At 40.8% G+C, this 20,782-nt stretch overlaps 1 protein-coding gene across 6 annotated transcripts; it reads left to right on the top strand.

The window, feature by feature from the left end:
* The first annotated feature begins 2,954 nt into the window (after positions 1–2,954).
* On the top strand, positions 2,955–10,122 carry BLOC1S6 (biogenesis of lysosomal organelles complex 1 subunit 6). 6 transcript variants are annotated; one of them, XM_065559384.1, is made up of 6 exons: positions 2,955–3,234; positions 3,786–3,879; positions 4,417–4,561; positions 5,825–5,912; positions 7,227–7,313; positions 8,066–10,122. In XM_065559384.1, exons 2-6 carry the CDS (start codon positions 3,807–3,809, stop codon positions 8,183–8,185), a joined length of 513 nt encoding a protein of 170 aa, XP_065415456.1. In that variant the 5' UTR covers positions 2,955–3,234; positions 3,786–3,806; the 3' UTR covers positions 8,186–10,122. The 6 variants fall into 6 exon arrangements, with proteins under 6 accessions (XP_065415456.1, XP_005307330.1, XP_065415457.1 ...); XM_005307273.4 differs by lacking the exon at positions 2,955–3,234 and adding an exon at positions 3,265–3,437; XM_042845682.2 differs by lacking the exon at positions 2,955–3,234 and adding an exon at positions 3,296–3,428.
* The last annotated feature ends 10,660 nt before the right edge of the window (positions 10,123–20,782 follow it).

The following is a 20,782-nucleotide window of genomic DNA, read 5'->3' as shown; positions in this document are numbered from 1 at the left end:
AAACGTACTTCCAAATACAAAGATTTTTTTTCCTTTGGTTTAATTAACTTTTTTTTTTTAATTCTTTCATAATAATGGATGTATGGCAAATGGTTTTGTGAGTCATCATTGCATTTAACACAGAAAATCCTTTAAATAATGCTGAAATCATTCATAGGGTTTTGCAGAAGCAAATAGGGAATGTTAAATTTCAACCACCCACACACAACACTGCAGTGCTCGCAAAGTCTGTATCCCAACACCGCCAACCACCTGCCCATGAGCGAACATCAAAATATGAACAGTAGGTATCCCTGACAGCATTCCCATGTGTTTGTGTTCTTTATGGGAGCTTTGCTGGCTGCTCAAACCTCTGAGCAAGTCTCCACACCTCAGCCTCCCATAGGGTGACCAGCTGTCCCGATTTTTATAGGGACAGTCCCGATTTTGGGGTATTTTTCTTATATAGGCTCCTATTACCTCCCACCCCCTGTCCCGATTTTTCATACTTGCTGTCTGGTCACCCTAGCCTCCCACCCATTGATAAGGTTTTCCCTTTTGCGCTCATAAATATTGTGCAAACACAACATGCAGTTATAATGGTTGGAACATTTTTTTTCTGTTGCTTCCAACCTATTCCATAAACAGAGCCATTTGCCTTTCAAATGGCCAAATGACTTAACTACCTTTCTGAAGCTATTCAGGTGATAGTTACAATGTTCCTTCTTTTTGTCCAAGACACTGGTGTATGGCTTCATTAGCCAGGGCATCAGGGGATAAGACAAGTCTCCCAGTATAACTGGACCAACCTCCATACCATTAATGTCTATAGTGCTCCTGCGAGCAAACAGTCCTTTCTGCATTAGTTTAAATAGTATTGAGTCCTGAAAGTTCCTAGCATTGTGGACCTTCACAGACCACCCTGCATTTGTTTGTAAACCTGCCATGGTGGTCAACCCATCTTTGGAGCATCATGGAGAAATAACCCTTTCTGTTTATAAATTAAGTGCCCGGACTGTATATGTGGGGAAAATGATAGGCACTAGGGGACCATCAGTTGCCACAATACAGTTTGGGAACCCCATGCGTGCAAAGCCATCAATAATCTTCTGAGCCTTGTGACCCAGTTAGACAGCATCTTATCAATGGCATAGCAGATCTGCATGACAATGGCCCCAATAGTTGATCTCCCCAGGCCAAACTGGTTGGCTACAGACTGGTAACGTTCTTGGGGTGAGGGAGAAGCTTCCAGGTGGCAATGGCGACCCATTTTTCCGTGCGTATAGTGCATCACAGGTTGCTATGCTGTCACGGAAACCCCGGGGTCAGTTCTCCACAGATCTCAAGGAAAGGTAGCTCTCCCCATCTTGAAGTTCTCTTGCCACTAGTGGTCGCCCTAGGGCTCCAGAATAATCCTTTCCCACCAATCCACACTGGTTTCTTGGGTCCAGCAACTGTGCTGAATGGTGTATATGTGATCCAGGAACCAGTCCTCTTGTTCCAACACCTCAGTGTTTCCTGCCTCATCCTGCTGCCAGGACTGCGGAGTATCCTCCTGCTGCCCAGGAGGAGCTGCTGCTGTAGAATATTTTCCTGTTCCCACATCATCTGCTCAGTGGTACAACAGGCCAACTCCAATGCAGAATTCATCCAGGTCTGAGCGTTGTAGTACCAACCAAGCAGCATATGTGCACTTGTCACCATAGCAACATGGAGCATTGTTGGATCCATACTGACTGACAGCAATTTGAAAATAGCATGAGCCAGCCCAAAAAGGAAGTATGGGACAGAGTATGGGGTAGTATGGTAGAGATATGGGATTTTTCTTTTAAATTTGAACCTGCCTAGCTTTGCACAGTTCAAAGCAAAAACAGTCCCAGGAGGATGCACACTGCTCAGCACTGAAGCAAAGGACAATGGGATGCCCCTGGAGAATACAATGCCCTCAGTTTGCAGCAAACACCTTGTGTTTAAGTGATGCAAATTGCAAATGGAACAAGCATTCTGTGGGAACACAATTAGTGCAACTTGCGTATCGCAAGTTACCTGATGTGCATCAAAAAGCTTTTGATTAGCAGCCATCCCTCCCATGTAGCCATGACCTAAGTCCCCTTTGTGGAGCTAGCCCTGGGGCCAACCACGAATTTAGCCACTTGTTTCTCATTTCCTTTATTCAAATTCCATAATGGTTGTACCTGACATGGCAATTTGCTGATACTACTTTTTTGAACAAGCAAATTTGCTTTCTACAAATAATAATCTCAAAATTTAGTTTGCATTTGTTTTGGTAATTACAAATAGAAGTTTGTGTAGAGAATAGTGCGGTGGGAGAAAAATCTTAGGCCAGGACTACACTATAGACCTATATCGGTATAACTTCTAGTTAGACTGACCTAACCCCTCTGCATAGACAGTGTTATATGGATGGGAGAGAGTCTCTTGTTGACATGGCTACTGCCCCAAGGAGGTGGATTAACATTTAACACCATGTAGTAGCATCTTCATTAAAGTGCTCCAGCAGTGTAGCCGTAGCACTGTACCTGAAGACAAGCTTTAGCGCAGTGATACACAGATTGTGTCTTGAGCCACAAGTGGTTCTTTAATATGTCTCCTGCTGCTCTTTGCAACACATGATATTAAAACATGGTGTGATTTTAATTATTAAGCACTCAGGATGCTTTTAGTGTTATTAACCAATTACACCAAGTTACTAATGTAAGTTGGTAACTTATTTGCTGTGAGAATATATAAAAACCTAAATATTTCCCCTGTCATTCATACTAATGTGGCTCTTTTGGGCAATTTGATTGCTAATTTGGCTCCTGAACCACTGTCTGAGTATCCACTGCTTTAGAGGAAGCCATAGAAACCTATCCCCATCTACTAAGAAAGGATTCAGAAGACTCTCTCTATTCCCCATTGCACTTTGTTTCTGTTTCTAGGTGGAGGTCTGTGATGGTTCCACTACTTCGTCTTCCAGGGGTCAGAGCATCCTGAGCTTCCACTGCAATAAAATGGAGTCTGAGGGGATGCCTCCAAGGCTCATGTACAGGGCTGTACAGCAAAGGACTGTGCTGCTGACATTTGAAAACTGGACCTTCCCCAAGACCTGCGATACCGTCAACTTGAAACTCAATGTGTCTGAACACTGCATCTGCTGTAGTGACAGGCGACACCCACGCTTAGTGCTGGGCCTTGGACCACCCCATCTCCCGCTGTTGCTAAGGGTCCCGTCCTAGCAACCAGCAGCGTCAGGTGACTGACTACCTCTCTGGGAGCGGGGTCACTTCCGGGCTCGGCTCGCATCTACATCCGGGGTAGTGGACGGTTCCCCTCTCCGAGCTCAACCGCTGTGTCGGGTTCTGTGGTCAGGAGGGGCCGAGGCGCGGTTGCCTCAGCGGGTCGGAGCGCCGCGGTGCCGGACTGCCCCCACCCCACAATACGCGAAGGCTCGTTAGGTGGGCCCAGCCCCCGCTGCGCTCCCGGGTCTGCTGAGAGCCTCCCCCGTCCGCTTCGCCCTCCCCGCGCCAGGCCCTCCAGGGTCTAGCCGAGGAGCCGCTTCCCACCAGACACCGGGGCCTGCCCCCCGCCGCACGCGACTCCTAGGGGCGGGCCGAGCCCCGTGGAGCCCCGCCCCTCAGCCAAATTCCGGCCGGACCAACCTCTCTCCGCGGGGCGCGAGCGATGGGCTCTGCCCCGGGGTAGGGGCCGCGCGCAGCCGGGCGGGGAGCCTCGGTGCCCCCCCTCGGGAGGAGGCAGCGGCTGCCGGGGATCGCGCTCATGCTGCTGTCGCTCTGTGCCCTCAGCTGGCAGCGGCGAGGAGCGCCATGGAGCAGCCCGAGGGGAAGGAGGGGTTCCTGCTGGAGGCCGCCGCCCCGGGGCAGACGGGACCCGCGCTGGGTATGTGAGCAGCGGCCACACGGAGCTCGGCTACTGATCGCTAGCATCGCGGCGGCCCCTGTATTGTATCGTGCAAACCTTGTTGTTCTTGTCATGGAGATTGGGGATGGAGGGGTCTTTTTTGCCTGGCTCTTCTCTAACGTTTGAGCGTCCAAATTGGGAATTTGAACTCGGGAAGCTGCACTCAAGTGGACATGCTTCCTTTTCTTGTGTATGTTTGACTTCTGTGAGGGAAGAGCATGTGGCATGTCTGAATTGGTTTACTTGATTTAGAGCGGCTTGTATGCACAGTGTACGTTTTTGTTGAAATCTCACTCGTCTGCTGTATTCTGTCATGGCATGATTTTGCAACTGAAACCTCATCATGTAGGGAGGTGAAAGGAGCATTACTCACTTGATGAAGTGCAAGGAACTGCAATTTACACTCCATTGCTGAGACTCCCAACTTTTATTTCAAAATAGAAAATCCATTAGTACTAACAGCTAAAGGGATTGCAATAGTTCTTAGCAGTTTAAGATGGCTACTTCTTGTTACAGATTCCTGTGAGGCATCTCCAGATGAGGGACTAATAGAAGATTTGGCTATTATAGATAAGAAAGCTGTGGAGCAACTAACTGAAGGATTGATTTCTCATTATTTACCTGATCTTCAGCGATCAAAACTAGCCCTCCAAGAGCTCACGTAAGCAAACTGAAAAAAAACAACTCTTTCTAATACATGCATTTCCTCTCTAGAATTTCTTCAGTCAAATTCCCTTCTTCTGTGTAAGTGGAATATATTTTCCTGTAGTATAGTTTACATATAAAATAGACTTTTCTGTGCTTTGAGTGCAGCACTTTGAACAGTGAGTGTATATTCTGCAGATTATAAGTATAATTTTAAAAGAATTGCCAGCCATTAAGATGGACAATTTTAAAATTAAAGCACTGAAATCCATGCACCCAGTCACAGCAAAAGACACATCAACTTTCTAAGTGCTCATTCTTTTTCTGGAGAGATATAACCTTGTGCTGTACAACTTTATTTGGAGAAAAAATCCAGTATTTGAGATGTTCTGTTAAAACGGTGATTGCAAGAAAGATATTTTTAATTTTTTTCTTGCAGGTATGAAACTCCCAGACTCTACTTTTAATTAGCATACACTGTTTTGTTTCATTGCTTAACATTTATAAGAGTCCCCTCCGTGTGCATTGCTCTAAGACACTGTTGGGATTTCCAGCAAATGTCTTTGCTGTGCTTAGAATTTTCCAAATAGTGCACAAGAACATTTTAGTAACAGGAAGAGAGATAGCAAGTCCTTTATAACTGTTTAATTAGAATTCATTTAAATGTCAGTTTAAAAAAAAAAATCTGCAAAGACTCAGTTCCTTTATCTATTTCTGTAGGTTTCCTGATTATTCCTCATCTACTAATATGCGGGAAAAACTATTTAGTACAAACGAAATAGTTAATCTGAAAAATTCTCTTGGAAAGTTGATTTTTATACAACTTATTTCTGGCATTATATCCTCATTAACAATCAGTATGTTAAGATTTCAGTGAAGAGAACAGTAGTAAAACTCAAAATTGTGAGTACTCTTTAATAAATCCAACATAGTCTATTTAATCCATTGGTTCTCAAACTGGGGCCGCCGCTTGTGTAGGGAAAGCCCCTGGTGGGTCGGTCCGGTTTGTTTACCTGCCCCATCCGCAGGTCTGGCCGATCGCAGCTCCCACTCGCGGAGGGATGTACTGGCCACCGCTTGCAGCAGCTCCCATTGGCCTGTAGTGGCAAACTGCGGCCAGTGGGAGTTGCGATTGGCCGGACCTGCGGACGGGGCAGGTAAACAAACCGGCCCAGTCTGCCAGGGGCTTTCCCTACACAAGTGGCGGCCCCAGTTCGAGAACCACTGATTTAATCTGACTTCTGATGTGTGTCTTAAAGTCTTTGTATTTTTGTTTCAGACAGAATCAAGTAGTGTTACTAGACACATTAGAGCAAGAAATTTCAAAATTCAGAGAATGCAATTCCATTCTTGATATCAATGCTTTGGTAAGTGTATTCTATTATAAGTTTGCCTATGTTTTAACAAAAAAATTTATATGTACATGTATTGTTTTTCATCCCCAGAGAAAATGTTATAAATAGACTACTAATAATCATTACATCAATAAGTCTGTTCTTTGTAAATTGGAAATTACAACAGAACCAACATGATTCTGTTAAATGGAAAGAGGAGAACGTGGAGAACTGCTCAAGTCTGTACAGGTATGTATACACTGCAATAAAAGATCTGCAACATGGTGACTTCTGGCCTGGGTCAGCTGTGGGCTTGCAATGCGTGGGGTGTGAAGCTATAAAATTGAAGTGTAGACTTTCGGGCTTGGCCTGGAACCTGGGCTCTGAGACCCTGCCCACTAACTGGGTCTCCGAGCCCAGGCTCCAGGCCGAAACCAAGTGTCTACACTGCAATTTTATAGCCACCAGGCCAAGCCCTGTGAGCCCAAGTCATCTGACCCAAGCCAGCTGCGGCCCTGCCATGGGTCTTTTATTGCAGCGTAGACATACCCTTACTGGCCTGCAGATGAGGGATTAGCAGGCATAGACAGTCGGTCCAGCTATATAAATCTAGAAGCCAAAATCAGTGCATAAAGATTGCATATGCTACTGAGGCTCCAGGAGCAGCCATTGGGTACCCATGGTACTCTGTGTCCTACTCCTCAGGTTGGTGGAAGGATTCTGGTTCACTTTCGTACATTTACTCAGGCTGTGCACAGGGACCAGCATTTGGTCCTTTAATTTAGTTGCATATTTTTTGAGTTTGAGTTTGTTAGTGGTAACTTGAGGGAATATTCTAACAACAACAACAAAAATTCACAGCTGTACTTCATGATTGCCATAGTTTAAGGCAAGTGACAGTGTCTTATAGAAATTGCATATGCAGTTGTGACGTATGAAGCTAACTTTGTGTTTGTAAGAACTTCAGGAAATTATAAGGTAGGCTTGAGAATTAATTAAGTGTGGAACCATAAGAGCTTGTATTTTACGACTAGCACTTGCTAAGCTTCAGCCACATTGGGATATAAAACTGAAAACTAATGAGCATGCAAGTGATAAAATGCTTTCTTCTACCTTAATGAATATTTACATAATTATAGTAATCTGTACCCTTTGATACATAGTAGTTATATTAAAATTGTTTTAAGTATTTAGAATTAAGACCCTAAAATATTCAAGCCAGTCTCAAACTGACTGGTCTTCAGCCTGTTTTTGAAGTTGCTGTTTTAGGGCATAGCTTTATACTCCAGACTAAGAAACATTTTGATCCACTGAATCTTACCATTCCACTGTCTTGTATTTTTAAAGTTTTCAGAAGCTAAACATTATCACAGCAAGCTAGTGAATATTAGAAAAGAGATGATGATGCTCCATGAAAAGACATCAAAGTTAAAAGTGAGTGGAGTGAGTTTGCTTCCTTGTTTCCGCTGCTTATCAATGTAGAATTTTAACAGCATACTATCACATACTCTTAATCAGTATTTTTAATACATTAGGAATTTGTAAGAAAAACCTGGTTCTTTATATCCCCTCTCTTTGTGTAAACTTGTTTACCCTGTATTTCCAATGGCATTGAAACTAACCATAGCTGTTTTTAACCTTCACTTAAATTTCCTTATGTTAAAATATATTTGTATGCTAGCATCACTGGTGATGTTGAACTATTAAGAAAAGCTAGATTCTGTCTAAAAGCTGAGGCTGAGAATTTCTTCTGCCTCTCCATCCTTTAGTATAACACCAACAATGGCATAACTTCTACCAACCTGGTGGGCTGCTGTATATAGCATGTTTGACTTCATTCAGCTGTTAAATTTGGTCCTTTAGTCCTTAGCCAGCAAAAAATTAAGTCCTCTGTGGAGGCAATAACTTGCATAGTATATACTCCTCTGGTGTTCTTAAAGAGCAGTGATAGTGGGATTTGGAGGAATCCAGTTCGTTCCTCCCCTAAATACATCCTCACGATGCAGGGCCTGGGGTAAAGGGCAGGGAAAGAAGATAGTAAGAAAGAGGGAGGGGTCCTCTGGATTAAGAGGGCCTGAGAGGGTTTTGGCAAGATCTCAGTCATGTGTGCATGTGTCTTGCATTTAAGTTAGGTTCCAAAAACCACAGACCTTCTGATTAACTTTGGTTTTTTTTTTCTGGCTCAGAAAAGAGCACTCAAACTGCAGCAAAAGAAACAGAAAGAAGAACTTGAACGAGAACAGCAACGTGAGAAGGAACTTGAAAGAGAGAAACAGTTAACAGCAAAACCAGCTAGAAGGACATGAAAGCTGAGCATACATCAACTTGTCCAAATTAATTATTTTTAAATTCTATGGACTTGTTAAGGCAGACTCTGTTATACTGGTGAGCTAAAGTTGTTACTGGGGAAAGAGTCTCTTGTACAGTATTATAAACTCCAGAATGCTAAGAACCAGTTGGTAAATTGCCGCTTTTCCATTTCAGCCATTCAGGATGCCTTCTTTTCTAATGCTATGCTATTTGATATTAATCATAATGTAAATTTAGTTTTGATATATGCAGAGGAATTTAAATGTCATAATTTTAATTACATATCTGTTAATTTTCCATTTGTTTTTTCTGATGTTTGAAATATTGGATAAGAAATAGTAGGCTGTGTATTCTTTCAGACAAAATGTTGAATGTGGTTGGTGCAGTTTGGGAGTTCAGTTATGATCCAGGGACATCCGCAGCTCTGTACCCTTCTGAGGTTGCTTCAATTCAGATGTCTTTGTCTTCTTGTTGAGTCCACAGGTCACAAATATCTGTGCCAGTTAGGTATAGTGGATCTCCCTCCCCCAATTGCTATATAACTGAGTGTTAAAGCCATATGATATTACTGATCATGCGTGAGAAGTACAAATGACCTCCTTATGTTGGGACTCTTTCCTCCGTTCTTCCCTCCTCCCCCCCACTCCCTCCACACACTTAGGCTGATGGCCCCAGTTTATTTGGGTGAAGCTCCCTTTATTTCAGCAATCTTCCTTGGATCTTATAACTACATGGTTTGAGATGATCACCTCTGACTATTCCCCAAGCCCGACAGGATGAATGTGAAAAACATGTTAAATTAAGATTGGCATAACAATGCATGCATGGTACAAGAGTGATCCTATAATGGAATTGCCAGCCCTTGTGCTTGGATAAATGCTTTCTTGGATGGCCGTGATTCAGACCAAAGTAATTGAAACTAAGGTACGGGTTAGAGAGGGAGATTATGAAGCCAAGTCAGTTGTATTGTTAAACAGATCTCAAAGGATTCAAAAGCTGTAGATTTCATTGCTTTCTATGTAATAGACACTATTTTAAATTCATTTACATCTTTAGGAAAAATTCTTGCAGTGTAATATTATTTCATGCATTTGACCCAGTTTTAACTCTTAGACTTAAATGAGAGAAACTGCTTCACATGGTTAAATTTTTTTACCAGTGCTGATGACAACTAGTACTGAAAAATTGTATCGGGGATGCTCTTAAGTGAATGTGGGGTGGGGATTAACTACAACTTCTCTGAATGTGTAACTGTTTTCTTATAGAATTTGGTACAGCCTCCTGTTCAAATGAATATATACACTGTTTAACAGTCTAGATAAACAAAGTAGTTATTTTACATCTGTACCTTTTGAATCAATATTAGTAAAATATATGTTGTCATCTGAGCTGACTTGCTTATCAGGAAGTAAGTAAGATTAAGTGTAAACTTTGTGTAAGCTATTTATAAAAATGGATGGCAAGACATTTAAAGGGATGCCAGCTTGAAATCAAATTGGTTTTTAAAAAATAATTAAAAGTAGTTTCAAATGCTACATACGCCTGCCCTGATTCCTCAATATTTATGATGTTACAACTAAATGTTTCTATTTTTTAAATGGTTTTCCTTTTTCTTATGTGAATGACCTTCTCAAACAGGGAAATAGCAAAACTAACTATATGTAAAGTGCCATCCAATTCATAGTGTAAACAAGGAGGTGAGGGGACAAAACTCTCTTAATTTTTCAGTTGCAGTAATTAAGTAGATACTTGTAGCAATAATAGATTAAAAAAATTCAGGCAGGTGTTTTTGTTTGTCTTTTTTTAATTGACTTTGCAGGAGAATTGTTGACCTATATTGTGTGGGGTTTTTTTAATGCATTTCTAAAACAATATGTACAAAAATGCTAAAATCCGTTTTTGAAACAGTGTAAATAAATTAAATAATTTTAAATATTAACCTCTTTTTTATTTTGTAATGTATTGCACAATTAGATTTTGAAAATACACTTTAATAAGAACTATTTTTATAGCAGGAAACTAGATGCGTCAGTCACACATCCAAATCAAAATTAACTTCCTCTGCTAAACTTTTTTTTTTTTTTTGCTCCCTAGTAGAGGGGAAAAATACATTGTTTCAGGCTATGGTAGCTTTCTAATAGTGAAGAATTGTTTTAAAAAATTGTGATTGTTCTCTATTATGCAGAATAGAGAAATCCAAACATTGAAATTAATGAGTAAGCAATTTACATGGTTCATCATTTTGGATTAACTTGTCATCTGTTGAAGAAAGTTAACCTGACCGTGTTTTATTGAAGAACCTCAATGGCACTTGGAGAGAGGAAAAGTAAAAACGTACTGGACATCCATCCACTGCCAAAAAGGAAAAAAGCAGCAAATAAGTAGCTGAGACTTTTTTTTAAACAAAGACCCCGGATATAGTGGGGTAAATAGGATAAATGGAAACTTTGAAAAGTGTGGAATTTGATATAACTTTGGTTACATAGAAATTAAAAAAAAAATATGATACTAGTCAGAGCTGTAACTCAGATCCTGTAGAGCAGAGAATTATGCCTCACAAAATTGCATCTTCACAGGGAATGTAATAATTTTTGCCCAGACTTCTGTAAAATCTCTTTATTAATGGATGGGGTTTTCTTTTTCAAATTGTCCTGTTGCAGTTAAACCAATATGACAGAGAGAGGAAATATCCAACCTAACCATTTTTTCTAGAGCTCAGCCTTGCAAAATTCTACTTGGCTGGAGCAAGAAACTTTCCTTTTATAAGCAAGTAAAATTCTAGTTAGTTTTTTCCATCATCCTTATGGTAAGTGTGTGTGTGCTGGGGTGTCTTTTTCTCAATTGCATCAATGGGGATCATACTACTTGACTACCTCACAAACCTGTTGAGATTAACATATGTGAAGCACTCTGAAGATGTATAATTGCATGTGTTGTGGACATTGTCTAAACACAAAGTTGGACTGATTTGTAACTTTTAATTTCTAAATCAATACAACCCCACATTGTGTATGCAGTTATACTGATTATTTGTTTATATCGAGTGTGTTTTGGTAAAATCTGTATTGATAAACACCTTTTTATTGGTATAAATGTGAACCTGCTATGCTAGGGGGATGCAACCAATTTAACTATCTTTTTAGAAACCCATACTGTTAAATTGTTGCAACTTGTGTGTTATACAAGGCTTTTATTTTATTACTTGCCACAAGTATCCAATTTGCTTTTTAAACTACTAATGTACATCAGGTGCATGTCTTCATTCAGCTATTCAATTGCTCTTTAGCCTTTATCTTCTGAGGAGTCCATACATTTAGAGAGTATCATCACAGAAGCGAATGGTAGACGTAAAAAATTCCCTTAACATTGCTCCTATTTACCAATCCCTAGAGTACCCCACTGTTCTCCTTTTTTTGCTCAATTTCTTCTTCCTTAATCAATTTTTAATTCACAACTAGACTTTGCACTTTGTCTCCTTTCTTTCCTTAAAGATAATTAAGGGAAACTGATGCTTTTTTTAAAATTCAGGTAAATTATTCTCACTTCTTTCCTCTTAATTACAACTTTGATATCAATGTAACATTTGTTTGCAAGGTTTCAAATAATTTTTTTTAAACTCCTCAGAATTTCAGTATCTGAGAAGGTACTTAATTCATAATGCTTCTGTAAACAGACTTTACTGCCACGTAGTGAGCATATGTAGTACTTCATGTCCTACCATTGCTGTGTCTTCTGTAAGTTCATTCTAAAATTCAACAGCTAGGGCCCTGGTCCTGCAAAAATCTATTCAGATGCTTAATTTTACTAATGTGAGTAGTTTCATTGACTTCAATGAGTAAAATTAAGCACATCAATAAATCTCTGCAGAATTTGAGGCTAACAGTGTGTGCATGCAAGACCATAGGAGAGAGAGTAATCAGATAAACTAATGGGACTATCCACGCCAGTAAGAACGGTTTAGTAGTAAGTGTTAATATAGAGCCTGATCCTGCAAATAATGTCACCAAACCAAGGAAGAGAATAGAAAAGGTGTGAGTTGGCAAAAGAAGAGGAAGGAAGAAAAGCTCTTATGTGAGTGTTTATTGTGGTATAGCTCCTTTGACTAAATGCCTGTATTGTATTTTTACATAAATCAAAATAGAGTAACTGTCTTTGGCTCTAGGGAGCTGTAATTTATATATATTTTAAAATACACAGTATTTTAAATTCCCAAAAATCTCCCCTTAGCCAAAAATAGCCGAGCAACAAAAAGAAACCATAAATACTTTTATAAACCTGCCAATTTCCCAGTGTTACCTATCTCAAATATTCAGAAACCATGCATGAGGCATGTGCAAAAATCATGAGATTTAAAAAATAATAAATGGGGTGTGTGTGAGGGGGTGTTCTGGGTTTTGATCTAAGATTTATATTTTTAAGTTTTCCTCTACAACTATCAGAGGTAAACATCTTTTTTTTTAAATGCTGAAAATTTTACAATCCCATGACTCTAGGAGCTGGGGTTTCATGGAAAACACCAAATATCATGAGATTGTGATACAATTACTGAATTTGTAAATTTTGACTTCCATCATAGTTATTTGGCAAGTTGGGGTGAGTGGCAGCTGACAATTGAGGGTGGTGGAAACTAGCTGAAAGAAAATGAGTTTTGATGAAGGATTTGAAGGAAACTGATGAAGCTATTTACTTTCTAGGCATAGAGGGTGGCATGGGGGGAAAAATTACAAAGGTGTGAGTGAGTAAAAGAGACTAAGACCATCCCCAACAACAGGTTCCATGTGGGAACAGGGGCCCTCCCACACACAACCAATTTCTGAATAAGAACTAGAGAGAGCAGTAATGGGAAGGCTGGGGGGAATACTAGGGGGTGAGGACTGAGATGTAGGCAGGGACAGAGTTTTGAAAGTCTAAAGAAAGAGTCAGAATTTGGAACAAAAAAGGATACCCATAAATAGGTTGGGATAGCTAGATAATTTGTGCTGCAGCATTTTGGATAGAAGGCTGCATGGTGGGAAACTTGGAAGCCGGAGAGGAGGAGATTGTAACAGTTGAGGTGAAAAATGACTGAGGTATGAACAAGAAGGGATTGTAAAGGAAGAACTGATGGGAGCTACATTGGTATTGTTTCAGATGAGTTAGAGATAACAGAGAGAGAGAAACATTTGACTCTCCCCCCCCCCCCCCTAATTCACAGCAACATTTTCCCCCAAAATAGTGTACTTGAAGGCAACATGGAGGCAGTGGTATGCCTGCTCACAATGCAGTGTGCTTTTGGTGATGCAACATGAGCTGTGTGGCCACAAGGGGCAGAGTCTGAGCGCATTCTACCAAAATAGGTTGGTTGGTCTCTGGTACGGTGCCACTGTTCTGTTGACATAACTTTCTAGAGTAGACAAGACCTCATTATCAATCCAAAAAACTTGTGACTCTAATAGTCACTGTCTAATCTCAGATCCCCTGCCTACAGTACATGTAATTGGAAAAAGCTGTTTACACATCAGCCATAATAAAGCACCCTTCCTTGGGTTTTTCCTCTTTCTAAAGTGGTATCTAAGTTATTCATAAATGTACTAATTCACTCAGTTCAATACTGAGGTCATTCCTCAGTAATATGTTTTTGCTATAAATGACTGGTATTCATTATTACTATGAGACCTCCATCATGACGGTTTGCCTTTGTCCTGACTCTGGCTCCCTCTTGCAGTGTTTTTCAAAGGGTTTCATATATTGATTCTAGAACAAACTTCTGCTAATCATTGGAGTGCCTCAAACATCATTAACAGGTTTTCTTTTCCAACTTTAGGTGACTTATGTGGCACCATTTGGTCTGAATTTCTGGGCCCAGATCCACAGAGACACTCAGGCACCTAAGGCCCTGTCTACACTTTTGGTGGCATGTAGGGTACACGTAGCTACATTCTGCAGGGAAAAGCAGCCTGCAGCCACGCTGCAGTGTGTAGCTACATGCTGCAGTGAAAGGCTCTGGCAGGCAGGAGGTAGAAGGAATCTGCCAGAGCCTTTCCCCGCTTCCTCCCCCCACCCAGAGCCTTTCCTGGCAGCTGGAGTCTTTCACTGCAGTGAGGGATGTTACACTGCTAAAAATAGCAGTGTGAATGGGGGAGGTATTGCTTGGGCATGTAGAGACACGAAGGGTATATACCTAGGGTTGTGGTGTGCCTGTACTCTACTTGCCTAACCAGTGCATCATCAACTACAGTGCTATTTATGCCCATGCTAGCTGAGCATCCCGTGTCTGTACTCTACATGAATAACAAGGAGTCTGGTGGCACCTTAAAGACTAACAGATTTATTTGGGCATAAGCTTTCGTGAGTAAACCTCACTTCTTCGGATGGATCCGAAGAAGTGAGGTTTTTACTCACGAAAGCAAGAAGTGAGGTTTACTCACGAAAGCTTATGCCCAAATAAATCTGTTAGTCTTTAAGGTGCCACCAGACTCCTTGTTGTTTTTGTAGATACAGACTAACACGGCTACCCCCTGATACTTGTACTCTACATGCTACTGTAAGTGTAGATCTACCCTAAATCCCAGTTTTGGCCCCACAGCAATCCACAAAACTCCTGTCAAACTTCATCAGCATCTAAACTCAGCCAGTGCCCAGGTTTTCAAAGTAAAAGTTCCCTAGGTGTGTATGTTTCCAAGCACCTACACTGCTGCCTCCCTCAACACCTATCTCCTGCCTAAGCCCAGGCCCTAGAGTGATTCATTAACTAGGGGAAGAAAGGCATTCAGCTGCCTAAATTGTGGGCAGGGCCCAGGCTGGTAGACATGCTCAGAGGTGGTCTACCAGATTGGGTTTATTCAAAATCTAGCTGGTGGAAGAGGAAGAGAAGGCACTGCCCACCTTATAACTTTTAGCCCAGTGATCATAGCACTTGCCTGGGATGAGGGAGACCCAGGTTCAATTTCCACTTTCCCGTGAGAAGGGGAGAAAGGATTTGAAGTGGGGTTTCCCTCTTATCAAGAGAGTGAGTCAGACCAAATCAGTCTTGCTTTCTGGCCTAATGACTGTGTGGGTAAATACTTAAATAGTCATTGAGTCAGAGAGCAAGACTGATTCGGTAGTCCAATGGTTAGGGCATCCCCCGGCTGGTGGGAGACCCTGGGTCCAGGACCCCTCCAAAATGCTAAATACTGTACTTAGGATTGAAAAATCAAATACACAAATATAAAATGTGGGATAATTGACAAGGCAGAAGTACTGCTGAAAAGGAAATGGGTGGATACAGTGGATCACAAATTAGCTAGGAGGCAATGATGCAGTTGCAAGAAAGGCTAATATTTGGTGGGTGGAGAGTGTTATTAATAGGAATGTTGTATGTAAGACATGGGAGGTAATTGTCCCTCTCTAGTCAGCACTGGTGAGGCCTCAGCTGGAGTACTGTGTCCAGTTCTGGGCATCACACTGTGGACAAATTGGAGAGAGTCCCTTTTGAAGTCAGTGGAAGTTGACATGATTTGGCAAAGTCTAAAGGACTTGGCCTGGGGAAAAGTCTCCAGGATTTGGCCTGGAGTCCTGTGTCCAGTTCTGGGCGTCACACTTTAGGAAAGATGTGGACACATCAGAGAGAGTCCAGAGGAAAGCCACAAAAATGATACAAGTTTTAGAAAACCTGACCTTTGAGGAAAGGTTAGAAACCAAACAAACCTGGGCATGTTTAGTCTTGAGAAAAGATGACTGAGGGGAGACATAAGTCTTCAAGTATGTTAAGGGCTGTTAATAAAGAGGTTGGTGATCACTTGTTCTCCATGTCCACAGAAGGCAGGACAAGAAGTAATGGATTTAATCTGCAGCAAGCAGATTTAGGTTATATATCAGAAAAAACTTTCTAACTATAAGGATAGTTAAGTACTGAAATAGGTTACAGTGGAGGGTCCTAGATATACTTGGTCCTGCCTCATCACAGGGGGCTAGAATAGATGACCTCCCAAGGTCTCTTCTAGCCATACATTTCTATATAAAAGGCACTATTTGTTACGTGAGCACGAGGATGCCAGCAACTTGAAGCTAATACCCCAATGCATAAATGTGAAATCTAAAATACGTTGTTTGGAGATTACCCTGCTCTCTCATTTACTCTTCCTAATTATGATTGATTTTACTGAGATTTTAGTAGCTCTTTTTCTCAGATGACCCATAAGCATCAGCTGATGTAATAATAACCAGTCTCCAGTTAAGAAAGTGATGGCTACAATTGTTTTTCAGCAAATACAGTCATCATACAGGCCAGTATGTGGGCAGATAGGGTGTAACTATAGATTTTAGGGGTTCAATAACCAGGGCCAGAACTTTAAACTGAAGCCCTTCCCTAAGGTTAAATATGTAATAGAGTTAGAGATCCTCAGGCTGCTTAACCTCATCTATTCCCACAGCAGGGATTTTATATTTTGCTGAGTCCACAATTGTGAGTTCCATAGCTTCAAGATATATTAATTAGCTGCTCCGCATATAAATACTTCTGTCTCATGGCATGTGTCTGGTTTTCAACAGATTCAGACCCTGCAGTAGGCCCACTTATATTACCAACTGCCTCGTACTACTAGTCACGTAAGTCATTTGTATTTATGTGATGTTGACATCACATGTTCAAACAAGTTAGTTGAATATCAACAAAATTATTACATGTTGGACTTGACCCTAATCTCATTTTAGTCAATCAGAGTTTTGATATGGATTTAAGTGGTAACACAAGCAGGCCTATACTGCGCTATTAATGAAATATGAGACATGAAATTTTAAAACCCACTAAAGCTGTACTTAATCTTAAACCAAGTTCTGATTTCTTTGTGTATGTTACAATAGTCTCTAGTTAATGAGCATCAGATATTCTGAAAAGCCCAGTAATTGTTTATTTTAAAATTATGCAAAACTTGTTTTATCAATGAAATTTTAATAGATTAGTTGATCTGAGGTTTGTTGTCAGTTTGTTACTTTTGTGTGATATAGCATTTCACACACTGTATAATGTGGACCACATGGTTAGAGGTAAAAGGAAATGATTTCTGATCAGGTTACTCTTCAGTTACTAAATATGCGCGTATAAGTATTTTGCAGAGAGACAGATTCTGGGCCTTTTTTTTCCTTGTGGAGTTTTTTTGTTTTGTTTTGATTAATTTGTTCTGATTTCTGCTTTATAATTGCAGGTTAAAATGATTTATAGATGGTGTAGAAAAGAGATGTCTTAGTTCATCTTTTCTTATAGTAACTGTAGGACATGAATGATTTTTCAATATTTTTAAAGTGCAGTTTAGAGTGCAAGTTCTGTTTATTGGTGGGAAGAGGGTGGCTCACACAGAAGAAATTCCAGTCAAAGTCTAAGTGCTTAAGAGATTTAAATTAAGTAAATGACTCACACTTGTGGCAGTTATGGTGGTTTTACTACTGGCAATCTCTCTAATTGCTCCTGAGTCTAGTTACAAATTTAGGAAAAATAACTACAAATAAAATATACCTCACATGATCTTTCATACCTGCATGGAGAAATTTAACTGCTCACCCATGTTTGTTGCCCTCCTAAGCTTCAAAAGTGGATGGAGGATGGCATTGGTAGCCTGCTTGGGAACATATTTGTTACTATATTTTGTGTATTTTCCTGATTTGTCTCTTTTGTTAGTTCTACTTTTGATGGGGAGTTGCTGCAATTTAGAGGCCTCCAGGAAGAAGTGTATTTTAAATTTCTCCATAAAGAAACAAGACTTGAAGAAATCAGACATGACTTCACGGTTGCTTTTCTTCTCCATTGCCTATCTCCACCTGTTGTTGTAATCTGTTTATGGTAGTGCTTGCTTTCTGCTAGGCACTTCCCAGAGCTCACAATTTAAGCTTAGACTTATTTAGGAATGGGAAATAACACATACTTTCCTCTCCCACTTCTGTATTATGGACTGGCACAATTTATAACTATTCATATTAGAAAATTATACCACAGGGATAGGCACATGTTGCTGAGAGATATTTGGCTGTGCAGATCCTGAGCTGTCCCTGAGAAAGTAGGGCTAAAGTGGGATGAATGAGCCTCCTATCCTCAAAGATTGCATACTCCTATGGGGCAGCATCTCAGATCCAACAACATTTGCAACAGGTGGTTGCAAATGTAACCTACCATCTGTTCATAACTAAATTGAAACCCGTTTTTCCTAAACCTCACCCAATTTTTCTATGGAACTGGGTAATACGAACATCAGGCCAGTCAGTCTCTTTGGGGTGTGTGGTCTGGACTCCCTAGGAAGGCAGAAAAGGGATGATGAACATAGCCTTAGCCCTCACTTGCAGCTTTAGTCAGGGGACCAGTCTCTGTGAGGGAGTTGTCCAACTGCAGCCAATCAGGTGCCCAGACAATGTAGCAGTGTGTTAAGGCCAGACATACATCAGTCTTTCCCTCTCCAGCCTGCACACTAATCCTGCTAGGACACTACAACTGCCAGCCACTTCTGGCAACACTCGCTGCTGGAAGAGTTTCCCTTTACTGCTAGAGGTAAGTGTTTTCTTCATGCTCAGCTTATATCTGCTGCTTCTAGAAACATTTTGATCAATCAGAATAATTCACATACCAATTTGAAATGACTTGTTTGTTAAGATAGTAAAATGCCCAGTGGGAAAATCTGTGGGAAAACCCCCACCCAGGTATGTCGGGGAGGCGCAGAATAAAAGACTTAATTCTCAAACTATCCTTGTATTGGGGAAATGAAGTCTTTTCCCAATAGATACAGTTGAAGATCAGTCCTTTCGGACCAGAAGGCAGAGAATGACTACCTTTTCAGTGACAAGGTGGGTGAGGTAATATCTTTTATTTGAACAAGTTCTATTGGTGAAAGAGACAAGCTTTTATAATTGTGTCTAAGCAGACACGGGCATCTTACATTCCTAGTCTAAGGGAGAGGATGGGCGTGTGTGAACATTTCCTCTCTCTTTTTCTCAAGTGTCTGTTAATGAAAAGAGTAAAATTAGTGAAGCCATAATTGATAAATTCAGTAATAATCATTCACTTTACATGTACAGTGATTCCACTGCAAATGGTTAAGGGTACAAGGTGCTTAACCAATTAAAAAATAAACCTGTCAAAGGTTCTTTTTTGAATTTATCACAAGGAAAGTCTTAGAAACTTGTGCCGCTAAAAATGTTCATTTTAGACTAACTAAAAAGGGAGCAAGGGGAATGCATGGGGATAGAAAACTAAAACCTGTAAAGTTTAAAACAGATAATGTATCAGCAAAGTAGAAGAGATTACACATTCTGATATTTTTGGGGCAGGCAATACTTTCGTAAGCATTGTATTGCTCTTATCAAGAAGAGCCATGCATTGGCTGGAACTAGGGATAGTTCAATCAGCTGAAAAAAGAAGCTTATTGTGCTTAAAAAACAAAAAGCCCCGCAAGAATTTGCTCTGGTTCTAGTAGGTACCTGAGGGAATGCACACTGACTATTGGGGGATAAGGGTTTCATATGGGAATTCATACACTGTAGTCCCACAGTTTAATAGAACCCCAGAATCTTGCAAAAGACCAGAGAAATGCAAAATACAAAGAAGGTTGGTCAATTGCAAGTGCAACTTGTATTCCATCAAACTTAATAGCAACTTGATATAAATAAAGATGTTTATTGGGGTTTATTTCTTTTAGTTTTTGCTAAAAAAATCCCATTTACTAATTTTGTACAATATAGGTTTATAAAGCAGGCAAAATTGCAGCATATCAACCAAAATCTTTAGTGTTACAGCTAATCACAGACGTCCTCTGTACCTGGCAGAGAACATTCATGAGAAGAGGAGTATGCTGTTTTGCTTAACTTTGCGATAACTGGTTGCAGCCATTAGCTGTGACAAGCATCTGGAGCCTCCTTTCTACAAGCAGAAGCTCAAAGTTACCAAAAATAAGATACAAACTACAAGAAAGAGCTCAGAACACTATGGAGATATACCTATCTCACAGAACTGGTCATCAAGTCCAGTCCCCTGCCTTCACAACAGGACCAAGTACCATCCTTGGCAGATTTTTGCCCGAGAGCCCTAAATGGCCCCCTCAAGAATTGAACTCACAACCCTGACTGCCCACGTGGGAGTGACACAAACTGCAGTACTCCTATGTACCAGATGTAGTTCTGAGATGAAAAGGTTATTCATGTCCTATAGCAAAAGCTGCGTCTAAATATGCATAAACCACAGCTAATCGGGACATGTGCCTGGCTCCTTTTTAAAATGCCCTGAATTTACATGTACAGTGATTCCATGGCAAATGGTTAAGGATAGAGGGTGCTTAACCAATTAAAAAACCTTTTTTTCATACTCCTCTCCTCCAGCTCTTAATCTACTCCTCTTCCAGAAGCATGAGTAAACTGGAACAGCCCTATGATCTCTGACCAGTTGAGGCCTGCCTCAGTGTTACATTCGCTGTATCTCTCCCCAGCCACGATTTATTCATCTCTGGGCTTCAATGCAGCAGTTGAACAGACTCTAGACAGAGGGCAAAAACCTAGCACCAAGAGGGGAAAGTCAGAACAATACTGAGGAGACAGACTGACATCAGCTTAGGACCTGTTGGTTGCTTAAGGGGTATTTTGCTCTCATATGCTGATGA

Source organism: Chrysemys picta, chromosome 10, assembly GCF_011386835.1.
Source record: "Chrysemys picta bellii isolate R12L10 chromosome 10, ASM1138683v2, whole genome shotgun sequence".
Classification (NCBI taxonomy): domain Eukaryota; kingdom Metazoa; phylum Chordata; order Testudines; family Emydidae; genus Chrysemys; species Chrysemys picta.
This window is presented reverse-complemented; position numbering and strand designations above follow the sequence as displayed.